The sequence below is a fragment of the Nipponia nippon genome, unplaced genomic scaffold (assembly GCF_047370975.1).
Source record: "Nipponia nippon isolate SJK-2023a ecotype South Korea unplaced genomic scaffold, ASM4737097v1 scaffold_13, whole genome shotgun sequence".
Taxonomy (NCBI): Eukaryota; Metazoa; Chordata; class Aves; order Pelecaniformes; family Threskiornithidae; genus Nipponia; species Nipponia nippon.
In genome coordinates this window covers 6,093,613-6,119,878 of record NW_028262324.1, presented here as the reverse complement: position 1 = coordinate 6,119,878, position 26,266 = coordinate 6,093,613, and the positions used below count along the sequence as shown (strand labels likewise).

The following is a 26,266-nucleotide window of genomic DNA, read 5'->3' as shown; positions in this document are numbered from 1 at the left end:
AAGATTAAGAAATGTGTATGTAAAGTACTATACAAAATCCCGACCTTCAGCATTCTGGTTTAATTAAAAAAAAAAAAAATTACAGTCCTTCCCAATATGTCATCCCAATTAGTACAAAGCTTTTGCACATCTTGAAGGAAAGTCTGTTATTTCATAATGAACTCTGAAACTGCCAGGGGGTTAAATTATGTGTATATGTAATTCCATGATCTCCAATATAACAATTTCTTCAGGACTGAAGTGGCTATACCTTAATCGGGATAACTAAGCTTCAGCTCTACCCTCACTCTTATTTTACCAGTTTTATATTACAAACACTCTTCCTAAAGAATCCCTTAATCTGAGACCCAACACAAAGACCTTTGGCTCTAAACTACATTAATACCCATTATAAATCACTTTTAATATTAAAAAAAAAATCCTCTATTACTGAGAGGAACAGAAAAATTACAGAAAAATTCCTATTTCACATATAAAACTCTGCTTTACAATTACTTAACATGAGCCAAAACTTTCTCAGAAATACAGCTCATTTAAAGACAAAATCATCTGAACATACTTGGACCAAAATGTTATACCTGGGTCTTCAGGGAAAAAAGTAAAATGCAGACTGGTTTAAGAAAGCACACCTTCTCCAAGGAACCCAGTTGAATTAAAAGACAAGAGAAATTCTGAATTCTGCAATTCTTGCAGACAATATGCTCTGACCAACAAGTTCAATGGGATTCAAACAGAAGAAAACTGTAGGATTAGACTAGATGTTCACATTTCAAATGTATACACAGATACTACAAGTGAACCCACAGCTACATGATCAGAAACATATGCTAATTATTCATGGCTTTTTATAATGACTACATATTGTACTGACACCCTTATTTCCATTCAACTGGTGATTATTATTTCTAAGTTCTGTCAGGTTGAAAACATTTATCTGCACAAGTGTATATAATTTACATTACACAGATCTGTCTGGGATTGATCTGTCCACATGCTCTAGGGCTAGCTTTCCCACCAAGCATAGTAAGATACTTCTTAAGAGGCAGCATCCAGTATTTGCTGCTTCAAAGAAATCTACTGTGCCACTGAAAGCCCACGGGAAGTTATACAGCGTATGCAGGATTGCGGATTTCCTTTCTGAGGTTGCAACAAACTCTCCATACCCAAACCCAACTCTGACCATCCTTATATCTGTACGATTATAATATAAATATTTTAAAATCCACACAGATTGGACACTCTTTCACTAGCTAATTTTTGAGCCTAGCCACCTGTTATACAAAGCAAGATTTATTAGGGCTTAAAAAAATAAAAAACAATACACTTGCCATTAACTTTATCTAGTGCTCACTTGTTCTTGAATTAAGAAACAGTTTAAAAATGAAGGCTCTCATCAGTTCATTTCAAATATTTCAGAATTCCTACCAATTCAAATGACAATGAAGTAAATCTCAATTCTAAGTTTGACTACAATACTACACCTGGGACTAATTTTGTATACATGATGAACATGCTTAATTTTACTACTTGGAGTAGTTCTATTATTCATTTAAATTAGCTAAGCACACACCAGTGCTTCTAGGACCAGAGGGAAAACAGAGCAAACTACTTATGCTCAGGATCAAGAGAGTTAAATACCTCAAATTTTTTCCACACACTGAGTACACATAAGTAAGGAATAGTCACAGCAGAATCCATTTTGTCTTCTCTCAAAAATTTTAATTTTCTTTTTCCGTAAAATAAGAAGCCATAGGTACTTACAAGTTTCAGAATACATCAGAGTACTAGAAAGTAAGTTACAGAAAAATAATGCACTAGTATTTAACTTATCTAATATTCTTTCATAGGTGAATCAAACATTCAGTATTTTTCCTTCTAACGATATCAAACAAGCAAGCTTGAAATCTGTCCACCTATAGGCAAGAATAAATGTGACGGTATTCACAGCTGAACTTGCATTCGCTGTCCCTTAGTTTGACCTAGACTCAAAAGCTACTTAGAGCCTATAAGAAACACCTACAGGGTCACAGGTTTTAACTATGCAATTCAACATCATTAGCTAGTATCGCTATCCACTTTTGCCAATACAAAATAGTAAATACCAACGCAGAGCGCAATGATTTCACGAGCTCAAGGAGGTAATTTTCTCTCCATCTGTTTTTAGAAGGAAAAACAATTTTAAAAATACATTTTCTTTATTATACAAAGGGCATAATTAAGCTAATTATTTTTCTAGATGATCTAATAACTCACCTTACAAAAACCAAGTTTTAAATTGTACTCAATGAATTTAGGTAGATTTTACTACACCTCTTCCCCAAATTCAAAGGAATCCCCCAGTCTCTCTGTTTGTTTCAATGGAATTGATCTTCAAGGTGCATAACAGTATTTTATCAATTTAGTTGAGAAAGTAAAAATCCAGTTCCAATTATTTATTTCACTGATACTTTCCTAAAATGCATCATGAACTCTTTGCTAGACTAGTCATGGGATTAGCACAACAATATCTCAGTCTAGATGGGACGTCTGAACTCTGCTGTAACACAAATAGAAGACAGCTTTAAATACCATAATTCTAACTGCATTGTCAAATTAATGAACTTAATCAAAGAATATTTTTGAACCATAAAACAAGATTTCAATGATGCTCTAAAATGCACACCCCTTTATTTACATGCTCATCCTGAAACTGATAATTTCTTTTACCTAAATTTTAAGTGACCCATATAAAAAACTTATTAACTACTATTTATGGCAAAGCTTCCTTTATCTGAACATTTTTATTAACTATTAACTCAAACTAGAGTTTTGCCTACAAGCATCAAACTTCTTAATTGAGTTATCAGACAAATCCATTACCCAGAGTCTCAACAGAACAGCCAACGACTGAACACTAACGGAGAAGGAACACCTAACTCCTAGTAATGGTCACCCTGGTTCAAGGCCAGGACCCATAACAGAACGCTACAGGAAGTTTACATTTATTTCCACTGCTTGCACTTTACACACTCAGTAAACAGAACTCAAATGACACGCTAGTGTTGGTTTGGTTTGGGGTTTTTTTTTCTCCTTAATACAGAGAGAAGAAAATTGGAAAGGGAACTGGGAGCAATCCAGAAAGACCCAATCAATTCAAATAGCTAAGCATTCATTAGCTCTATCAAGGATTTCATTTGTGGTTTTTTGTTTGTTTGTTTTTGTTTTGGTTTGGTTTTTTTTTTTTAAATTAGGGCAGAAAGATATTTTCAACACTTAAGTAAGATACCACAGCAACACCTGTTGCAGCTTTTCCGCTAGAGGAACTCACTGCAAAACAGTCTTTAAATCAGCATAAGCACGTTGAAATGTATCAGCTATTTTCTTTCTAACTTAAATTTTGTTCAACACATACATGCTTTCTGTCATGTTAGGTGATGACTTCTTACAAACTTCTTACATTTACTTACTGCAGCAAGCAATAATTTTTAGTACCTGTTTTTAAGCAACTTTTTACACTGTTATCAAAATTTTAAGTCCTTATGTATTAAATATGTGTATTTCAAGGTACTATCCCTCTACACTTATTACATTTTTTTAGATTTCTAGCTTTTCAAATAGATAACTGCATTAAGGAAGGGGGATGCTTTTTGATTACAGTTTAAAATTAATTAAGACTGACAGAGTTACAATTTACCTGTATAAGAGAAACGTTAAAGATATTTTGCAATACACAAAAATACAAACATAAACCCAACCAAGAGCTACATACACAATTAATCTCACCATTTATACATCACAAAAGATCCCAAACTTTTCTTTCTAAAACTTAATCAAAATACAAACGACACATCATTCTTTCCTGCTACCCACTAGTGAAATGCAGAAACCTCAAAGACTGAGAGCAACAACACCTAAGAGCAGCAACTAACAAGATCCCACAGAACGACCTTCTGCCCTCAGAAGCGATGTCTCTGCACGTCTTTCCGAGGGAATACTTTAGATCTCACCTGTGTTCTAACATTTTCCCTGGTGTTCCTGAAGACCACTTTCTTCCTACATTAGCTTGCTCGTGCTAGATTAGGGGTGGAGGGGAATCCATCTATTATGCATTTTCAAGGAGTATTTAAAAGATAGCATTTAAAAGTCTCACCTACTTGAGCTACCTCAGTCAGGAAATCCCCCGGCTACTCCAGGCTAATTTCACCGACCGCAAGAGCGGAGCTAATCCCTACACCACCGCCGGCCGGGCCCGTTCTCCTCCCCTGGAGACCGACGGCGGGCCATTGTCGGCGGTGCTGTTACACCCGACCCAGCCGTCCAGCGGCCATTCGGCCCCGCGGGGATGGTCTCTCGGAAGGCCGGCTTCCAGACGCCGCCCGGGGCCTGCCCCTCGCCCGCGGGACCCCCTTCCCCGGCGGGACGGCAGCTGGCCCCCCCAGGCCCCACTTGCAGAGCCTGCCCGCCCTTCGACGGCTCGACCCGCCGGCCGCCACTCCGAGGCTTGTGAAGCACGGGGGAGGCGAGGGCCTGCAGCTGAGGGAGGGAGCGAGCCCGCTCCCCCTGTCAGCACCGCGCTCCTGCAGACACGCGAACACGCTCTTAATTCGTGAGCCCTAACGTCCGATGAGCCTTCGCCTACCAGTGCAAACAGCCTCAAAATCCTCCCTTCGCCCTAGCCTAGATACAAACGCGGAGAGAGAGAGGGCGACAGAAGAACCCCGGGGTGGGAGCGCGGGGGAGGGCCTAAACAGGGAGCAGAAAAATAAAAAACAGTTACTCACAATCATCTAAGTCATCCTGCAAATCCACAAAATACAAAGGGATCCCTACAAACAAAAGCAGAAGAGAGATACCGGGGGGTTGGTTTCGGAGGGCTACGCCGAGGCCGGCGGCAGCCGCGGGTGAGCCGCCCCAGCACACCCCGCCCGCCCGCCGGCCCCACTTACCGGCCATCTTGGAATGGACATGGGCGAGGAGGAGGAGGGGAGCGGGAGGGCAAAGGGAGGAGCCGCCGGTACTTCCTGCCCCCGGGTCAGCCCCCGCGCAGCCGAAACGCCACCGGTTTAAGAAACCGCCGCTGCCGGGGGGGGGGAATCGCCCCTCAGCACCCGCCGTCGCCTCCCGAGAGGGAAGAAAACCGCGGCGGCGGCGGGCGGGGGGTGTAGTCAGGTGACCCCGGCGGGCCGCCCAAGATGGCGCCGCGTCCGCGGAGCCTGAGGAGGAAGGTTTACTGGTAACCACGGTGCGGGGGAGGCGGGGGGCTGCCCCCGCAGGCCTCGGGCGTACGCGTGCCTCGGGAAGGGCTATGATCGTTCTGGGCTGCGTCTCAGGCGCTCGTTAAAGGCGCAGCCTGCCCGGCCATGGCTCTGAGGGAGCTGAAAGTTTGCCTTCTGGGGGTAAGTGCTCTGTGGCCGTGGGGCCCCGGCGCGGGCTGGGGGCGGCGGGCGGGAGGAAGCCTGCTGAGGGGCTGGCTTGGAAGGCCCCTTCGGTGGCGGAGAGCCTCTCCGTGAGCCCCAGAGAGGCTTTGAGCGTGGGGGTCCTTTCTCTAGGCGACGGGTGGGCCTCGCCCGCGCCGGAGCTGCCGGCGCGTCCCGGCTGTCCGGCCCCGTCCCCCGGAAGGGCCTTCCCCTCCGCCGAGGGAGGCGTTTTCCAGAGGTAAATATCGTTCCTTTTTTTCCGGTGTTTTCCTTTAGAAAAGAAAAGAGAGGAAGCACGAGCATCCAGTGTATGCTTCCCTCTGCCTCCCAAGCTGTTTCGGGCTTGGAGTTCACCAAATAAATAAATAAAACCACCTGAAGTCAAACTCACGGGGGTGGGGCGGGCTGAACTTTTTTTTTTAACAAGATATGCAGGCTTTGAAAGTGCCCTAAGCGTTGCAGGTGGCGAAAGAAGGAGACGTCAAGCAAACTGAAGTAGAAGCTTAAAAAAAATTAAGGCTATAAAGCTGTGTGTTGGCCTGGTTTGGTCTGAGGGCTTCACTGGAGAGCCTCACGTTGAATAGGTGGAGTTGTCTCCACCTGTATTGAAATCCTGTATTGTACAGAGTATGACAGACTGAATTGTTTTCTGCTTCTAAATGGCCACATTGCCCTTCAGAGGGAAAACTATGTGTTTCTGTGCTCTCTGTGTTATGAAGGTATTTGGGTTAACTACTAGCTACTGTTTGCATTCACCCGACCTGAGAAACCTTTCATCGTGTCAGAAAAGGAGAATAAGCACCCAGGAAAACTGGTCCTTGAACTCCCCGAGCCAGGAACTGCATCTATGTTTCTCTTTTTAAGATTGGCTCTGCTTACTGAGACTGCAAACATAAAATACAGAACTGAGATGATAATCCTTTCCTCCTTGAGAGGAAAACAGCTTGAAAAGCTAAACACAAGCATACATACTGTCCCCAAATTTACTACAGTATTCGGAAGATTCAAGCAAATGCATGAATGGCATAAAAATTCATTTTCAATGAACTTCATTTTCAGTTTTTTTTTTTTTCCTTAAAACTTTAATGACTCTGGAGATGTAAAGCAAGAAGTTTGTCTTTACCTGTCTTAATTAAATGACCATTTAAAACGTCCACCTGCTATTGAGAACAGTTTTACTGCTAATAGTTTGTTGAGTTATTTCACTCCTAAAGTTGCCTTCTATATATCTTTTTTTTTTTTTAACTGTGGAGTCATACATGACCCAAAATTTTCATGTTACATTTCCTCTTTTACCATTTATAGTTATGTGGAGCTGCATTAGAAACATGTTTCAGGTGTGTCACGAAAGAAATTTCAAGTCTTTCATTAAGCAGGGTGGGACAACATTAGTCAGAGGTTGAAATGCATGTGTCACACTTGTATAATTTAATGTGCTCCATTGGCTTGCAAAGTTGGAGTACCATACTCAATTGCTGTATATTTCACTAAAAGTCGTAGACAGTCTTTCCCTACTCCTGTTCAGTATAATTTGTGCATACCTTTGGGGAAAAAAAAAACAGTTTGAATAACTGATAATAAGCATGAATGCAGATTTTTATAGTCTTTCATAAAAACACCTCTACAATTTTGTTTAGAATACTGTAACTTATCAGAGATCTTTAATATTTCTACTAAATGAACATAATACCTGAAGAATTTCAGAATCTAACTTATCTGAGATTCTCTGCAGGAACATGTTATTCATGCACAGTGTAGTGCAAGATTTGAGGACAAGAAGAATTATCTGTTTATAGTAACTAATGTCTTTTTCAACTGTTTCTGGTTTGTTTTTTTTTTTTTTTTTAGGACACTGGTGTGGGCAAATCAAGTATCGTGTGGAGATTTGTAGAAGATAGCTTTGATCCCAACATCAACCCAACAATAGGGTAAGAAACTAAATAAAGTAAAGGTGACTTATTCAAGAATAAAACCAAATTGTATGAATGTATATTTGTACCTCATGAATAGATCACTTGAGGATTCTCCATGTGCGGCAGCTAAGTGTGGTAATAAACATGACTGCAGCCTTAATTAGCTCATGAGCTACCTTAGGAAATGTAGGAGTGTATTCGGCACTCCTGTGGCTTCCATTTTCATATGTAAGTTCTGGACCTATTTTGTGTTGTTAATCTAAGCTAACAAAATCCTGCTAGGAGTTCTGGGTTATGAATAAATTGTACTATAGATCCTTCTGTTGAAGGAACAACATGCTTTTCTCATGCACTACTCTTCAATTTCAAAATCTAATTATTATGCAACTACATTATTTTTTTTTAAGTGTTTGGTTTTTTTTTTTTGAGTCAAGTACAATAACAAGTCTCCTAGGTTTTTGAAGGTAGTTAATGCTAATTCAGGTTGTAGTTCTCTTCATGAATTAGTTCTAATGTTATACATCTATATGCAGTACCCACGCTCGTTACTGATAAAATTGTTAATGCAATTGGTCTCACCTCAGAGTAGCAATATTACTGAGCTCAAATCTTCAAACGGATAGAAGGAAGGGCAAGCATCAGGAATTCTTGGAGTGGTTGGATCTTTTTATTTCTTTTGCTGTCTTTTTTGCTTTGCAAAGTGTCATATGGGCTGCTTTGCTCAGAAGTAATTCTTTACTTACAGGAGGATATGACTTCACTTGACTCCGAGAAGTGTGTGTGGGGTGTCAGTGCAACTTCCTGTCTCAGTGTCACACAGGCTCTAGTACAGCTTTGACCAGAAAAGATCCTGCTGATAAAAATGAGCTGTCTCTCATCTTGTCCTTCTAAAAAAATGTGGTTCCCGTGACACTTTTCTCTTTTCCTCCCACACCACTCACCTCTTTTTCTGAGTGAAAATACTGGTATCAAATTGCAAGATATTCTGTAGGAAGTATGGTTTTTTTTAATTCCCCTGTTAACAAAGGTAGTCTTTGAGGTAGATTGCTACGTAGTTTTCTTAGATCTTCAAGGGTTGAACATTTTCAGTTACTGTCAAATTAGCTACAGTAGAGATTCTTTCTTGGAGGGCCACAAAAATGATGTGTAGATAGTAGTCATTGCTGTTTGCTTAAGTAGTGGAGCAGGCTGTCTTAAACATTTGAGTTCAGGTTGTATAGAAAGTTCAGACCTACTGCCCATAGTGTTATCAACTACAAGCAGAATGTCTTCTTCAGGTGGACACTATTGAAAGATCCAGTTGTTTTTATTACCTGAGGTGTTTGAGAAATTGGTTATCTGTCTTCATTCCTAGTCACCCAGATACTTTTAAAAACAGAGTCTGTTAAATAGTTGGCTAATATGGGTGGCCCAAAGTTAGCCATTGTGTTCATGCATGCATCTGGGGCGGGGGGGATACTAAAGTCTGCTTAACTAGTAGGTGACCAGGTATGGTAACACAGACTTAGGTTTTGCAAACGTGAGAGGTGCCTATTTATTTGGCTGGGGTGCTCTGTTGTATAGTTAGATATATGTCACCACACATCTAGACCACATGGGTTAAATGTTTGAGTAACCCAGTACGGAATTTGCATTGTCTCCAATCACATGTGAACTGCAGCCTCCTCAAGTCTGCTTTCAGATTCTAAATTCTAAAATACTGTGCTTGATGGCTGTAGGCTCTGCAGTCTGCAAGAGTGTCTAAAGCTGCAGAGCAAAGACTGATCTGTGATGCTTTTATCCTGGCAAAGTAGAATTTTCTATTTTCTATTCTAAAACTCAGGAGAGGGTTTTGTAATGTTTTTTTCTTTTTTCTTTCCTCCTGGGGAAGGGTTGAGACTGGAATGAACCTCATCAAATCTTGTTGTCTTCTGTCCAAAGTCGATTTCTTTAAATCTGGTAATTTTCTCACTGTGTGGTGTGTGGGTTGATTTTTTTTTTTTTTTTTTAATTTTTTTCTCCAGCCTCCAATGTAGCACCTATCTGTTTGAAGGCAGGAACCCAAAGAGATCACAAGCACATGTCTTCCCCAGGCAGTGTCTGTAACAGATACTGTGTAGTAACTTAAGGTGCTGTTAGAAGGTGCTAGCCATTGTAGTAATGAGGCTAATGTGTAGAATAGAACTTGTCTTCATTTGCTTAATGACAGTACTGGGATTAGTATACTTTCTTGAAGTGACAGACTAAAAATCTGTATCTTTTAGCAGTCTTAACAAAATCATTCATTGGTCTGAGGACTTGGTATCTTGGTAGTTTGCTATAGTAGTATCAATGAATCAAAACTTGCCCAAACGTAGGGATTGTGTGAAGCTCCAATAAGATACAGTCCCAACATTTTAAGGACTGTCGTGGTTTAACCCCAGCCGGCAGCTAAGCACCATGCAGCCGCTCGCTCACTCCCCACCAGTGGGATGGGGGAGAGAATCAGAAGGGTCAAAGTCAGAAAACTCGTGGGTTGAGATAAGAACAGTTTAATAATTGAAGTAAAATAAATTAGAACAGTGAAATAAGCAAAGCAAAAACCGTGCACGCAAACACAGCAAAACAAGGAATTCATTCACTCCTTCCCATCGGCAGGCAGGTGTTCAGCCATCCCCAGGAAAGCAGGGCTCCATCACGCGTAACGGTTACTTGGGAAGACAAACGCCATCATACTCAATGTCCCCCTCCTTCCTTCCTTCTTCCCCCAGCTTATATGTTGAGCATGACGTCACATGGTATGGAATAGCCCTTGGGCCAGTTTGGGTCAGCCCCCCTGGCTGTGCTCCCTCCCAGCTCCTTGTGCACCCGGCAGAGCAGGGGAAGCTGAAAAATCCTTGACCAGTGTGAGTGCCACTTAGCACCTATTTAGCAACACTAAGCACTACTTAGCAAGAACCAAAGCATCAGGGTATCATCGACATTGTTCTCATCCTAAACCCAAAACACAGCTCCATACCGGCTACCAAGACGAAAATTAACTCTATCCTAGCTGAAACCGGGACATAAGCAAATTCATTTTGAAACTTTTTCTAGACCTTGTTTTTATTTCCTAATTGAGGAGGTGGAAAGAACAAAGTAAGGATTAGAGAGGAGTTTTGAGCATCTTACAAAACTAAAGCTGAGAACGTTTCTACGTTTACTCCTGGGTTTTTGTGTTCGTGAGATACAATCTCATTTCCTGTCCTGTTTCCATTCCTCTTAGAATTGTTTGAGCAATCATACTTTGTTGTCATGAATGTTCATCATTCAGGTTCAAATACGGGCAGCTGTAGAAACCCTGTCAGAATTCTGCAACTTCTGTCCCCTCAGGATGCTGAGGACATATTCTGCTTTGCCTGACCAGCATAGATCTCTAGGTACCGCAGAACATCTAGTCTTTCATTATAGCACCAAAAAGAAATTTTGAATAAGCATAAAACTACTTTCAGGTGCATCTTGTTCACGTAGTTAGAGTGCTTACTTGGCTGGGAGAAGCAGCTAGGAAATTTCGTAGTGATAATACCTGTTTTCTTACTAGAAGTCATTGAGGACTGCTCTAGTTTGGAGGCTTTTCTTGACCCAAAAGTGGTTTGTCTTTGAGCTGTTTGTTCTCTTTTGGTTTGTGGTGGTTTGTTTGTTTTTTGTTTTTTTTTTCCTTTCTTTTTTTAATTGACATCTGTCACAATGAAAGCTTCTACTTGTCAAAGAATTTCAAGTAGCATTTAACCTCTATTGTCAGCTACCATTTGGTATGTTTAGTTGTGATGTGAATTAGAGCAACACAGCTGTTCAGTTCAGATTGACTGTACAGGAATGCTTTGGTTTAGACAGCCAAGTAAGATAAATTTTCAGTGAGAATCTATGATTTAGCAAATTGGTTCCATATTGGCTGGAGAATTCAGAATTGATGCTTAATTTGCAGCAGTCTTAAGGATGTGGAAGTCTTTGCTGTGCTTTACAGCAGATACTCCTACCACTTTATTTTCCATTACTCATTGCTAAAATACATCGTCTAGTTAACTGTGTTGAAGTGCACTGCAGTTAGACTCTTTCTTTTTAGGGATGCTGCAACCTTATATTTGGCTTAAAAGAGTAATCGGCTTTGGAGATTGACATACTATTTGGCAAACCACCTGAGCTTAAGGAATGGGGAGGGAGTTACCTCTTAACAGTGGAAAGTATTGTGTAATTGCTCCCTTTATTTTAAATGTTGATAGCTGTTTTGTTCTCCTATAACATTGAAACATGTCCAAAGACTCCAATTGTATTAACTACAAAAGTGTCATGGACGTCATTAAAATTTATGCCCTGGTGGTACTTAAGATTCAAGGTAGACTGAAGTTCAGAGTCTTGGAGACTGGTATTTAATATTGCTGATCATGCTGAAAGACTCTTGTTCTCTGACTTGGAATCTGCAGCAAGTTTAGTGTATTGTAAGAAGCTCCAGTACAGGCCGCCTCCAGGATCCTATCCTCCATCCTGTTGAAAGCTGACAATAGAACAAGTTTGGAAGTCTGCAGTATTTTCAAGTGACAGGAATTAAGCCTACAAAAGGTGTTCAAGATCATAATGTAGAATCTCATATGCTTAAAATAATTATGGCATCTATAGTTCCTATTCTACAAGGATTTGAATTCAGTGTGTGGCTTTTCTAGTAAAAATGTGCCTATGGGTAATAGATATAACAAAGAACTCCCTCTTGTAAAAGATTAGGTCTCTGAATTACTGTTCTTGTGGGAAATACACTGATTCATGTAAAGCACAGAAGTACTTTACAGTATTTTGCAATATTTTACTATAAAACATGTAGAAGTTGAGGGGGAGCAGCTGGAGCATAGGAAGAGGTTTTTTTGTTTGTCTTCTGGATGTGCAAGAGCATCTGCAGACTGAAATATATAATGACAGACAGAATTTGGGAGCTGTTCAGAGTGCAGACAAGAAGCAAGTTACTCATTGATTTCTCTGTCCTCTTAACACCTACCAATAGTGACATGAATCTCCCATATTTTATTCCCAAGTATGGACTTACCAGCATTTATCTGAATGTTATTACAGAGATTGAAAAAGCTGATGTGAAGTGAAAGGTCTTGATCTCTTTCCCTCTGGAAGTTTCCGGTACACACTTAACTGCTTTGCTGTGATGATTCCTCCACTCAGGAAGAATGTTGTTAAAAAGGCAGATCTTCTTGATGTCTTTAGCCAAACATTCTTTATTTTTATCAAAAGCTTATGAACAATAAAGGGTTATAATTTGTGTTCGTGTTCCTTCTGTTTTGTTAGTTGAATTTCATCCTCTGAGGCCCTTTGCCTCATTCATTTCAGCCTTTATGTATGAAAATCTTCATCAGTTTTGTGTGTGTGAGGAAAGCACTTCTATTAGGATGTAAACCTTTTAAAAAGTTCATAGTGGTAATGCTCTAAGAACATATTTATATTCTGAAAAGCATAAGCTGTAATTTTTTTCCAGAGCCTCATTTATGACCAAGACTGTACAGTATCAAAATGAGCTGCATAAATTCCTAATTTGGGATACAGCTGGACAGGAGCGGGTAAGTAGAACCAATATCTGTGGTGATAGTTCTGGCGGGGGGAAGGCAGCAGCTGTCTGTAATACCATTTCTACAGTTGAGTTTTAAACATTCAGCTGCAGTATATGCAGACAGTGCAACTGGCAACATGAGAATCTAAGTGAAATGAATGATCATGTTCCATAGTACAAGTAAGGCCCTGATTCTGGAAAAATACACAACTGCTAACTCATTCTGTTAGCTTCAGTGTTAAGGTTATTCCTGTGAGTAGGATGTGGGCTTAAGCGTTTAAGCGGTGTTATGTGTGAGAACTGATCTTTCATTATTTTGTAAAGTTTTGCTTCTCAAATGTGATAGTGTTAGAAGCTATGTCAAGAAATCTGTTTTGAAATTTAAATTTTAATTTGGTAGTTTGGGGTTTTGATCTCTGAAGCATGCATAGTTCTGAGGGGAGGCAACAAAAGCTTTCAAGAAAATGACTAGTCAAATGAAATGACAATTAATTTGCATGATTTTACTTAAAATTTAAAAGGAAAACTCTGCTAGTTAACTTGCTTGTTTATGGGTTACTAGTAACAGTGCTAGAAATTATAGTAGCTGTATTAACAGTGTTTATTCTTGCAGTTTCTTGACTGTTAACTACTGGCAACTGTCAGTTACTCGTGATGAGTTTATTTAGGGTGTGAACTAACTGTAACGCCAGAGCTGTCTCCAGTAAGAGTCAGTTTGATCAGGTTGGGTTATTGCTTCAGGACAATAACTGGCAAATGCAGCTGTACTATTTTTCAGGATTGGCTCAAGAAACAGAGAGCCCAAGCAAAAAACCCCAAAACAGAAAAACCCCACCCCCACCAGCAAAACCAAAAAAAACCCAGCCTTGTAAAGGGTCAGTCATCCCTGTGAAGAGTCACTTGACCTTTTGTAGTTCTGGTGGAACTGACTTGCTAGCTTTTTAGCTTGATAACAGCCTTGATGGCTAGAAAGTAAGTATATTTATATTGCATTTCAGTGCTCTAGATTTTGAATAACTATTTATTTCCTTCCAGCAGCACCATGTAAAACAAACTTGTGTTGTCAGGGATGTGTCCCAGGGATATGTCCAATAGTACCCATGTTATCAGAAATATCTGAGTCCTTCCATTACTAGCAGTCAGTCAGCATTTGCTGTAATCTGTCTTAAGCGAACATCCTAGCCCATGCTGGAATGTGAGTGTTCTGAGAGGTAGAGTATGAATTTTGAGAGCCTGATACTCTTAAATAGAAAGCTTTATAAATATGCGTGCCACAACTTGGCAGGAAACATCCATTCCATGTTAGCATTCCATCCCTTTAACTGTGCTTACAAGCAATGGGAGAACGCCCTAATTTGGATTCAGCACGCTACAATCTGAGGAAGCGTCTCTGTACATGACTAGCATGTTCCTTGTCTTTCTGTTTTCAGACTTTGGGTAACATCTCTTTAATTTTCTTCCATACAAGTTGCATGATATCTTTATTGAAATCCAAAAAGGAAAGGTGACTTACCTGGGCTCTGACCCAAGAGCCATGGTATCTGTGATGCTTATGTTCCACACCTGAGAGAAGTCACTGTAAGGCCCCAATATATCCAAGGAAACAAGTGAAATGGGAGCAAGGATATTTACTTTGGAATGATGCCAGTATCTTCATAGATGATTCTTTCTCCAAAACAGAACAGTGCTATCACTTACTCCTAGTCATAAATGGTCTGTATACTGGCCTTGCCCTGAAATCTATAGCACAGTTTTCTGGTCATGCAACACATCTGGCAATGAATTATCAAAGGGATCCCATCCTTGGTGATCTGGAATACCAAAAATGTCCACACCATTCTTGGAACTAAAATGTGTCTGCTGAGCTATGATGTGTAATGCACAAAATTTGTAGTCCTGGCTTCTTGAGGAGCGTTTGCTATTTTCCACTTCAAAAGCCCGGTAGCGAATAGTTCTACACTACACTGGGCACCCCCTTGTTCTAAATGGCTTCAGAGAGTGGCTGGCTAGCTTCACTCCAATGGTGGAAATGTGCACTAATTCACTTTACATAGCTCATTTCTCTACATGCACATGCCTTATTTCTTCTCTTATTTCTTTTACACTGAGTGAAGTTGATAGGAGATTACTTTATAGCGATTAGGATTTTTGCCTTCTTACCTAACAATTGTGACAGTTTCTCTGGATAATTACATTATGTATTCTTAATAATTCTGTCAAAACACAAATCGGAGGCTGGAGGGCAAGCTGAAGTCTTTGGAAAAATAGCAAAAGGAAAATTCAGTGTTCTGGTAACATCTGTTTTGTTAATGTATTTTATCTGCTGACTGCTCTTAGGTGGAAAAAAGTATCTAAGTGTTAGCAGGCAGGAAATGAGAGTAATACAAAATCAGCAAGTGAAAGTTGGTTTATTCCCAATGTAAATAGTCAAATAATCAAAAAGCCAGGTTGCAACCAGTCCAAGTGGTGGTTTACCAAATATGTTTCCCTTTACATTTTAGTACTTAGGAGGAAGAGAGGGATTATGTCCCAACATGAACTGAATGCCTGCCCATGTTTCCCTTTCCCACTATTAAATATTTTTATATTCTGAACTTTGTGTTCAAAATCCTATTTTCAAAACAGAATTTGAGAGCCAAATGTAAATGGTCTGGAATTCTGCTTTATAGCAAGATTTTTATGATTTATAATATTGCTCTCAGTTGAACTGTACTAACCAAAAGGAAATTGACATTTTATTGGAACCAAATAAGCCTTTATGAAAAACTGTGTTCTATTCGTGATTTTTACCCTGAGTAATAAGATGCACAAAAGCTCTAAATCCCATGCTTACATCAAAGCAGTACATGCAGTTTACTGCGCACTTTGACTGAGAGTTTTAGTTGCTAGATTAGCTGTCTGGTTCTTTTTAAATCAGAGTATCACAGTGTTTTTATGCTCGATTGATATTTTTGATGCAACTTAATCCTGTGCTCTATCACTTTTTTTCAGTCCTGGATTCATAACGCTGTGCCAGTGCAAAGGTACAGGCCTGGTTTATACCCTGCAAATGCACTGCCAACCAAATATGCCTGCTGTAGTTTTAATTCTGAAAATTACAATAAAATTACTGTAGCCTTTTACTATCTAGTGTGTTCCTTAAAGCTCTGTTTGCAACAGGTCACATAGTTGTGGGCTTTTGCAGTTTTCAGTTTTAAACATGCCTCTAACTTTTGAGTTTTGAGGAAAAACTTCAGTGAAATCCCTAAAGCCATAAGTTAGATTACACAACATTTCTAGCATTTAAGAGTGCAATGACTGATCCACGGGGCTAGAGGTTGACACCAACTTCTGAACATTTCAGATCAGCAGTAATACATGCTAGTTATCTTGAAATTACTTTTTGTCCAAAAGCATGAATGTCTTAAAGAGGAAGAAGTGAGTTCAATTTTGACTATTTTCCCCTTGCTCGGTGTTTAAAGTTGAGCATATATCCTGCAGGTTTGAGTCTGTGTATAATCTACAGTCTTTGAAATTAGAGATTCTAATCTAGTCAAAATAAGGTCAAGTTTGGCTTCCTGCTTTTTGCCGTAGGTGTGCTGCTGGTCCCTAGACTATTTATTGGTTGGCCTTTGTAAAACCATACTTTCATGGAAGTTTATGTACTCTACTGCACAGCCTCTCTGTAATTGTAAAGAAAAATTTTCCACTAATGTGAACTTCAAAGCTAGTTTTCACTTTTTTCAATAATAATAAGAAGAAGGAAATCATGGAGGTCAGCGGAAGATCGGAGTCATAATGTATGGTGTCTTTCTTTCAGTTTCGTGCTTTAGCCCCAATGTATTACAGAGGGTCAGCAGCAGCCATTATAGTGTATGACATCACAAAAGAGGTAAGAAATTTGATCTTGACCCAGCATTACAATTTCTGCGGTTTTTTTGTGTCATTGGCCAGTTCTGACTCTTAATTCTTCTGTTTTTTGTTTTTTTGTTTTTTTTCTTTCCACATCAGGAAACTTTCTCAACATTAAAGAACTGGGTTAAAGAGCTTCGACAGCATGGACCTCCAAACATTGTTGTAGCTATTGCAGGAAATAAGTGTGATCTTAATGATGTAAGGTAAATAACCATTGACAGTTCGGAGGCTTTCACTTAAGCTCATAGTGCTAAATATTTTAAGATTTCAGAGCAGGTGAAAGGTATAGAGCAATTTAAGCTGTTTTGCACTAGCATCATAGTTTCACAAGGGGTCTGAGCTGTTTCTACTGTCAGAAGATCTGGTTAGTCTGCCCTTGGACAGTCTTGCCCACTTCCTCCCCTGTGTTGGTGTGAGTACGTGTGTGATTGGGCAGTAAATCAGACTGTAAAATGGATCCAGATTAAAACTAACCATTTAAAAAAAGGAAAACTGATCCAAGTGTATTTATCTTGCTCACACCATGAACGCTTGCTGGCATGACAGAGGTGGGATAGCAGTGTTAGGAATGAGCGGTTTACAGGGAGACAGGATTGCCTTCTCTGGTGGCAGTGCCAAGTTACACAAGCCTAAACTGCCTGTGAAACTACAGTGTAATACAAGCTGTTTACCTCACTTTATAAGAAGTACCCCTGTCAGTCTGTAGCACCTCATTTTGTTAGGAAAAACATGAAGCCTGTTGGAAAGCATTGTGTAGGTTTTTCTGACTTGCTTGTTCAGGTGCCTTCCTTCCCTGCTTAAATATCGGGGTGGAATTGGCTGTGGCTGAAATAGTTGCAGGGAGCAGGCCCAGTTCTTGAGAAACTTTATGAACAGCCAAACTTTCAAGAAGGCATGTACTAAAAACAAAAGAAGCCCTTCTTTATTGATGTCCTGGTTAAATAAGCCAAAATTCAGAAAGAAAGTGTGTGCAAACTTCTTGATTTCATTGGAAAAGGTACCACAGCTGGTGTCTCGAAGGAGACAGATGGTTATGTGTTTAAAGAACCACTGCGAAGTTGGTTCTTAGTATGGTTTTATAAATTGTTAATATATAGCAGTTATCTAGTGAGCTTTAATAACTTTTGTTGGAAGTGGCATGTGTCGTGAAGGAAATATGGCATAAAATTACTTAGAAGACAAATATAAGGCATGCAGTATTATGTCTCATGCTTATTTCTTGGTACTTAGGTGGCATCACAAATTATGTAAACATTGCTCTTCAAGCTAATGAGCAAGGTTTCTTGTACTTTAGTCAGAGGCAATGTTTGAGTCACTGATCCAAAGTCTGTGCCTTTGATATCTTAAGTCCCTTGTTACTGAAAGTAGCTTATGTTTTCTAGAAATTGTATGTAAAGTGATACAATGTATAGTCCAGTCCTCTCTCCACCTATGGGGGTTTGGTTTTTTTCATGTTGTTTAAGGAAACATAATTCATTATCAACTTGCCTACTTAGCAGTGCAGAATAACTTTTTCGCTTCTTGGCTCTGTTGTTGTGTGCTCGGTCTAAATAGGTTTCTGTTTATGGCTATGTCTTCATGCTTTGTGTAGAGTAAATGCTACACTAATGATTTGTGCAGTGTTGTGAGATACTTGGTTTTGTAAACAGCTGTAGGAAGTCCCGTGGATTAGTGGAACTAATTCTTTAGGATCTTTTGAGTACATCTAAAACTGTTCTGTGTGTGAAGAATAAAGCACCCCCTAATATTGATTGCAGACCTACACTTAGAGCACTCAAGAAACAAACTCCACTGTAATGTTGTCAGATGGATTAAGGCCTTGTTTAGTTTATGATTGTGCTTCAGTGATGCTCATACCTCAAGGCAGGGAGGCAACATAGAGTAAAGAATGAGCATCAGCTTCAGGATGAGGGAGCACTGTGATGCCAAACAGGTAAAATATAAAATACTCATTTAATGAGATACTCAAAAGCTTAATCTATCCCTTAAGATTTTGAATAACGATGGGGTTTTTTGCATTCACAGTTTTTTCTTTGCTTTGTTTTTCCAGAGAAGTCATGGAAAAAGATGCTAAAGACTATGCAGATTCCATTCATGCAATATTTGTAGAGACAAGTGCGAAAAATGCAATAAACATTAATGAACTCTTTATAGAAATTAGTAAGTATTTAAACTGTTACTGTGCTTTTTTCTGAAAGAAGTTCAAGTAGAAATTTGATTACTGTATTAGTTTTTGTGCTATTTAGGTGAGAGTGTACCGACTTAAATTTGTTACAGTCAGACATGAATACAAACTGCAAAATGAGCTGTATAAATTTTTGGTCATCTAATGACCTCTAAATAGTCCTTCTAGAGCTTTTAATCCTACTGTGATGCTGCTGGATAAATAGCAAGCAGGGCACTCATGTCAGAAGTCAGTGTCATCTTACTGTATCTGTTATTGAATGTTTCAATTAGTACTTCCAAGGTTATGGAAGGGAAAGGAAATGGTATGAGGAAGATCCTTTTCTCAGCTGTATAAAGTTTGGAATTAAATTCTCACTCTTAGTGTTTGTACTTAGTCTAAAACAGTGCATTTTCAAAGATGGAAGAATTTATAAATGCCAGATTACTGCCTAGGAAATAGCAACTATTGTGTATAGATTTTCCGCAAGTATTTTTGTGATACCTTGGGTTTTTAATTAAATTGCAAATCTTTTCTGTCTCATTCATGGTGGGGACGACAATGACAATTTTTTTTGTGTGAATGAAAAGCGGACAGTATTCCAAAGTGAATTCCATGCAATATTATTTGCAGGATATGTTTCAGGCAGCAGCACCAATGTGCAGGTATGTCAGCCTCTTTGTGGAAAGAGGACAAACAGCAATCCATTTGTGTGTGTGTGTGCACTGCAGTTCAGCTTTGGATAACTATGGAAACATTAGACTTTAAAAAAAAATAGGGTCCTTATAAGCAGTTGAATATATTGAAGCTGATGTAAAAAGTATGTGCTGTAGATTAGCTTCCCGATTTACTGACTTAATAGTTGCTCTCTAAGATTGATCTTGCATAAACTATGGGGGGAAAAAAAAAATCATAAATCCTCCTCAGAAAAGAATACTCAACCAGGAATAGTCAATTTTAAAGACTGATTAGATGACTAAAGCAGCTATCTTTACAAGCACTTCTGTGCTAAGCCTGACGCAGGTGATCTACTGTGGAAATGCAGGTCAAGATGGTAGTTTTCAATGACTATTTTCCAGGTGGTATTGGATCCTGCAGAGTGTATTCTCTGGGCGCTTTTATAGCTTAGCTCTTCAAGTCTAGATTAGCCTGAAGTGTAAGCGCTGCAAAATTAGCTTAAAATTGCCTCTACTCTTCTTTTGTGGAACCCTACCTCTTACAGACATAGTATAGACTGTTAACCGCTATCCTTCTGTTGTGCAGGAATGTTGTCATCAATGACATATGACTAATTGAAGACACATTTTTGTATACAAACCATACACTGAATGCTTAGAATTACTTTTGAGTATAATGTTTGCTATAAACTTTTTTCTACCTCCTTGTAGGTCGCAGAATTCCGTCAACTGACACCAACCCCCCGTCTAGTGGTAAGGGCTTCAAACTTAGAAGACAGCCATCGGTGACAAAGCGCAGCTGCTGTTGACTGATCCCTTAGAAAATCAGACTTGTTTATACAGTAGGTGGTCTTGGAAGTTAATAGTTCACATTGGGTTTATATTATCAGTCTTAGATCGTTATCTGCTGATGTTCATACACCCGAGGTCCCACAAAAATGGACCAGTTCATCTGACATCTGTACACTCGCAGAAAAGACTGCAATCGTAATGTCAGCCTGTTTACTTAGAAAAAGTGTAGTATCTCTTGCATTCAAAGGGAATCCATCATCGCTTTTTGTCTTGCTTGAAAGGAAGGTGACTATGTGGATGGTAGAACTGAAATGTTTAATAGTTTTGTAATCAAGATTTTAGGGTTGGGTTTTTTTTTGTAAAAAGGGAAATGAGCACTTTTGTGGGACTTAGGGGTGGGAGGAGTCTGGAAGTTAGAAGTCATTTCTTCCTTTTCTTCAGTGAGCCTTATTTAAAATTTAATTGTACCTAATCCAAAGTACGATGGGAGAGTTGATGTGAGATGGCTACAGAATAAGCAACTGAAGACAGATAACAGGCAAATCAGTCCATCCAGTCCCCAGATGCCATTTGCACTTTTTATTTAAAGATGATATGCGCCAGGGGTGGGGACACAAGCAACAGATCTTAAATCACAGACAATTTTTTTTTCATGCTGACTTTGATCACTTTAAGGCAAACTGATATGCTTATAGGCATCTTTTTTTGTTCCTACAAGTTTTTTAGTATTAAGATGTTGGTTGAAGAAAACCTAGTTGTAGTTCTGACTAAATTAAGTGGTTACTGACTAAAAACATGCTGTAAACAGATGCTGCCAGTGGTTCTGATAAGACCTAAAAGTTTTTGGGGAAAGCTTTTAATTGCTTGGCATGTGTAAAGTGTTCATATTATATTTATGAGACCAGTGTTTAAAGTATTATAAATTATGTAAAAACAGTAAAAAATAATGCAATCTTATACACTCCTTCCATTCCACACCTATGGATAAACTCGTGGGGAATCTCCATCAGGTTTGTTTTTTTTTTTCCTGCGTTTTAGGTATTGTCACTGTGAGTTCATCCAGAGGCAGACTGAAATTCTTTCTCTTTCCATCACATTTGAAACAGCCAATAGAGAATGCTGTTGGTGCAGCATGAGGTCTGTCTGAACAAGCTTTCATCTTTGGTGCATGCAGTCTTTTCTGTTCTGGGCACAAAAATACAAATAGGAAGTAACCTTAAGGCATGTGGTAATGTAGATCATTACCTCTTGGTTCCTGGGCTTTTTCACCTGTGAGGGTTTTAGCAAATCAGTGTTTAGCTTATTCTGTGTTGGTTTTAGTACGCTTTCACTTAAACTATAGGTTGACCATACCCATTTGTGCTATTTTATTTATTTTTACTTTGTTTCCTGCCAGCACTAGTGAGAAACTTTATACTTCTGAAGAAAAAGAGCTTAATAGACTTAAGTATATACTAAAATACGCTGTTTAGCTTTAGTATCAAAATGAGCTCATGCTGATGATGCTTATTCTTTGTAATCTGGTTTTCTATCATCTCAAGTATTTTCTCTGAAGGAAATGCAGAAAAGTTCGTAAGAAATGAAAGGACTTGTACTTCAGATTAGTTTGTATTAGTGAAAATTCTTGTAGAGCTCTTCTGGGGCAAACTAAATGAACTATTATAGTGATATTTTGAATGGGTCAGTATGTTTTAATGAAATTTGGTGACTACATTTTTATCACGCTTTTTACTTACCCTGCATTGTCAACTATGCCTTCTTTGCCACAGTTGTACAGGCTACATGCTTATAGAGAGCCCAAGAAGTATATCTTCATCAAATGAAGGCTGTTTGAAGTCCCTTTGAAACATTGGTCCTCAACAAAGCATCTCATAGTAGAGACAGGTCTGTGTTTGGTGTTCACCCTGATGTATGATATTTTTTTTTTCTGTCAGTCAAAGCAAATAAATTATGAACAGAAAACTTCAGTACTCCTACAAAATGCTTGATGGAAACATAATTAGTAAAGAAAGAACAGAGTAAGCTTGTTCTTGGGCATATTTTTTTTAATTAAAAAAAGCAGGTTAGCAATTTAAACGTAGAACTTTCACAGTGGCAGTCATGGAAATCCCTAACTTCTTTGAAATACCTCAATTTTTACTCCCAGCAAATTTTAAAAAAATAAATCGTGTGGTTATCTAATTCAACTAGGTTTTTAAAATACTTTGTGTTCACAGTGCTTCAGAAGTCTATTCTATACCAAGATACCAGGTGCTTTAGTATCTTAACTGTGATACAGAAAATACTGCTTTTCTTAAAGTTGGTTAGTAATAAATCTGGAAATTCTTGAACTTGGAAAGATCCCAGTAGGAGAAGGCAAGTCTCAGATATTGGGAATATCTTTCATGTAGATTAGTAGAAAAAGGAATTTCAGACTTTCTAAATTATTGTTATTGCCTGTTAGCATGTGGGGGAAAATGGAGTTTAAATCTGTTTTTCAGTGAGATAACAAAAATGGTTTAATAGTATTTATCCAAGATTTATTGACTTGAGAAGAAAATATTGGACTCTGGGTGAGACTGAGAGCTAGGCTAGTATTGAGATTATTGTAGTTCTCTCCAGTCAGGGGAGGGACCCATATATCTTAGCAAATCTTTATGAACTGCTTTCTGATCTATCCTCACTTATTTGCTATACACCAAAATTAGTCTTTAAAAACAAACCAACCCCACCCCAAAACACTAAGAGGCATCAACAAGCCGGCCCTTCTCAAATGTAGCTGAGTCTTAATCCCTGAGACTCCTTTTTTACCAATCTGAGTGGAATGCCAGCATACTTCTTATCCTGTTTGCAGTTCCGATCTTGAATTACTGCTGTTAATGAAAACATAGAAATAGCCAGTGTTTCAGATTGTCCAAACTACAAACACTGAAGTGAGGCTGCTTTCTAACACATGCCTATTTAAAATGACAGACTGTTGATGCAAGTTCTTTTGAGCCAAGATAACTGTTTATTGATCAGTTGGCCCTAGCTGAAAGCCAGAATGCGTTCTTCCCTGGATGAAATGCACATGTTCATTGTTTCATTTTTGTTGGAGAAAAATGGTTTCTTCTGTATTAATAATTTGTTAGGCCATCTGCTTTCGTCTTGCACTAGGCTTGCTGAAATCGATTATATTTTGTCCTAACATAGCTTCTCTATTTGGAGATACATTAGCCTTTGAGTGTTTGGAGTGCTGATTATCAACCATTCCAGCTAAATTTTTAATAACTTTTTATTCTGTTAAGAAGTTTTTGAAAAAGCTCAGGACCGAAGTTTTATTCCACTATGCCTTTCTGTTTAATGAATGGGGCTCATCCTAGAGACTAGACTTTCAGATACTCCCAAAGGGAATTAATTGCTGCAAAGCAAGTTTGGAAGGGTAAAGTATCATGTATGTAAAAATGTAATCAGGTGCATGTCATATCATTGATCTAGTGCATTTTTTTAACTGACAAAATATGCCTATTTCTAAACAACACCAATTTTTTTCCCATAAAAGTTAGATTTGTACAAAAATATCATTTGATAAACGTTTAGTTCTTAAGCTTTGGAGCAAATTAAACGTGCTCCCCAGGTTTTGGAGGGTGTCTTCAGCCAACCCTCTAAATTACAACAGTCTCTTAGCTGACTTGCCAGGCTCTTGATCTGTGCTGTCGGTAGTTTTGTAGTAGATTTTATATACATGCTGAAAACTGGCATACTAAATGCCTAAGTAGGTGAAATCTGTTCTTAAACATAAGCTTCCAGAAGCATCTAGTGGTCAAACTACTGAAAATTGTAGTAGGTGCTTTGAAAAGTTCTAAGACAATTCTAACAACTTTTGCTGTTGTCAAGAAGGTAAAGATTTCATTCATGCTACTAGATCCATGTTGAAACAAAACAAATGATTGCACTTCAAATCCCTGCTGACATCAGTGAGAGCCTTCCTCTAAGTGCTACAGGATCAGACAGTTATTAGTTTAGAGGGGCGTTTTATGCAGACTTGAGTCTTTGATGTGTTGGTGTACATAATACCAATTTAATGCTACCAGCCTGCTCAAGAGAGGTTATTTACATGCTTGGGAAGAGAGTAAGAGGAGAGGAGACAAAGGCCTACTTACTGATTTGGAAGTCTCATCCTTTAACATGATCGAGAGGTGTGGGATTCATTGGGAGCTGTCTACGTTCACGGTTAAAGCCTCATTTTAATTAACAAAAAAATAATTGAGGCTGAATATGTTGAATGGTTTAAAAGTTGGCCTCAGTAAGATTTTTGTTATGATGTTAATCCAAAATTATTCCTTAACATGAGTGTTAATTTCCAGTATAACATATTGAGTATTAGTTGGAAAAGGAAGCTTTATCAGTGATGTTTGAATGACTTTCTTGTGAAACAGTCTTTAGTGTTTATTAAGGATGGTGTAGTCTATTTGTAGTGTGCTATGTCAGCAATCTGCAAAGACTATCTTGGGATGATTTACAGGACAGAAGCTGTCTGAACTGTGTAGCTAGTCACTGTAGCAAACCTCACTTACAAGCAGCAATAGCTACATAGAAGTAGAAAAAAAATCATCTCAAACATGAGGAGAATCTGAATAATTTACTGACTTAAACTTCTACACTGCCTATTCGTTTTCTAAAGCGCTTCATGTCTCTCTCTTAAACACTTTAAACCTCTAAAAAAAGAGGCTCTTCTGTTCAAGAGAGAAGGACAAACTTGCTTAACTTTTTTAGCAGGAAGTTGTTTTACAGTGACTTGAGAGTGTATGTGATGAGTCTGTTACTTGAAGCAGGAGAATTCAGTGCTTGCAACCAAGCTTCTAAAAAACCTGCACAAAATTCTCTAAAGAAAACTGTTAAAATTGTATGTTCAGGTCACATTCCTAGTAATAGATCACAGCCCTAGTAATGGTAGGTGACAGAAGATCTTACAGAAATAAGATGTGGGTGTGAATTACCAATCTAAGATAGAAATATAGGTTCCAGTATAAAAAAAAGTCATGTCAGCTGTCCTTTTCAGAGTCGTATGGCTCCAGCTTGTCAAAAGAAATACGCTAGAAACCACATCTTTGTTTCTCGTACAAGAATTCAAGTGCCAAAACATATTTCCCTAAAATGATGAAGCCTTCTGACACCAACGCTTGCTTCTGAAAAATCCCTTCTGATATTTTGGAGGTGTCAGAAGGTTGAGTGCAAACACTGTCTTGGTCAGCTAGAATCAAAAAGGCTTGACTTGGAAAAATCAAACAAGCATTACCAAGCTTTATCCATAAAGTGTCACAGATAACAAATCTTTCAAGGGATGTAAGACTATCCTGAAACTCAAGAGTCCTGGGGGGCTTAGTCTCTGACATGTCAAAATGATCCTAGGGTCAGCTTTTCCCTCCTTCCCCCTCCCATTTACCCCCACCCCACCCTGAATTTTTAACATAGTGTTGTCAGAGTGTACGTGCTATAAACAGCTATTTAAAAATACTTAGAAAAGTTCTAGTGGCTTAGAGTTATTTGGTGCTTCCTATTTTACGTGGAAAATCAAGGCAGTAGGATGATTTGTCCCCAAAAAATTGGGACAGCATTTGCTGAAACTGCTCTTATTCTACAATAAAGACTTATTAGAAGGAACAGTTTTGCTTTTGCCATTACATCATCATGCAAGTTGGGGTTCTTAAATTTTTATTTAAACACTAAACAATGAATTTTATTCAAGGAGCTGATTACCTTTGTAAAGGTACTCTTAAGACGGTTGGGTTTTTCTTTGTTTCATTTCTGTTAATTTTTTCACACATGTAGTATTGAACAAACCAACTGCTACTTCTTCACATGTCAAAGGATACAGACCACTCTTTCTGTCATGCTCTTCACTTGTGTGTCATACTCCATCCAGCTGTTGC

At 38.8% G+C, this 26,266-nt stretch overlaps 2 protein-coding genes across 12 annotated transcripts in view; one reads left to right on the top strand and one right to left on the bottom strand.

The window, feature by feature from the left end:
- The window catches only part of LOC104013046 (serine/threonine-protein phosphatase 4 regulatory subunit 1), a 43,343-nt gene extending 38,285 nt beyond the window's left edge, over window positions 1-5,058 (bottom strand). For 4 of the 5 annotated variants that reach the window (XR_015702925.1, XR_015702928.1, XR_015702926.1 and 1 more), the window contains exons 1-2: window positions 4,926-5,054; window positions 4,761-4,805 (exon numbers count right to left, since the gene is read on the bottom strand). Coding sequence is in view for 1 of the 5 variants with exons in the window: in XM_087749589.1 (XP_087605715.1) it covers window positions 4,761-4,805; window positions 4,926-4,932 (52 nt within the window). In the remaining 4 variants the exon portion in view is untranslated. Of the gene's footprint in view, window positions 1-4,760; window positions 4,806-4,925 lie in introns of all 5 variants that reach the window. The other variant, XR_015702927.1, reaches the window with a different exon arrangement.
- A 178-nt stretch (window positions 5,059-5,236) lies between these two features.
- On the top strand, window positions 5,237-25,997 carry RAB22A (RAB22A, member RAS oncogene family). 7 transcript variants are annotated; one of them, XR_015702930.1, is made up of 10 exons: window positions 5,237-5,375; window positions 7,245-7,324; window positions 12,777-12,858; window positions 16,648-16,719; window positions 16,839-16,945; window positions 18,793-18,902; window positions 19,540-19,571; window positions 20,295-20,425; window positions 21,414-21,512; window positions 22,145-25,997. XR_015702930.1 is itself a non-coding variant. In XM_087749592.1 (8 exons), exons 1-7 carry the CDS (start codon window positions 5,340-5,342, stop codon window positions 20,390-20,392), a joined length of 585 nt encoding a protein of 194 aa, XP_087605718.1. In that variant the 5' UTR covers window positions 5,237-5,339; the 3' UTR covers window positions 20,393-20,425; window positions 21,414-25,997. The 7 variants fall into 7 exon arrangements, 3 of the variants coding, with proteins under 3 accessions (XP_087605718.1, XP_087605716.1, XP_009463768.1); XR_015702929.1 differs by having other exon boundaries at window positions 21,414-25,997; XR_015702931.1 differs by lacking the exons at window positions 21,414-21,512; window positions 22,145-25,997 and having other exon boundaries at window positions 19,497-19,571; window positions 20,295-20,339.
- Window positions 25,998-26,266: the final 269 nt, after the last annotated feature.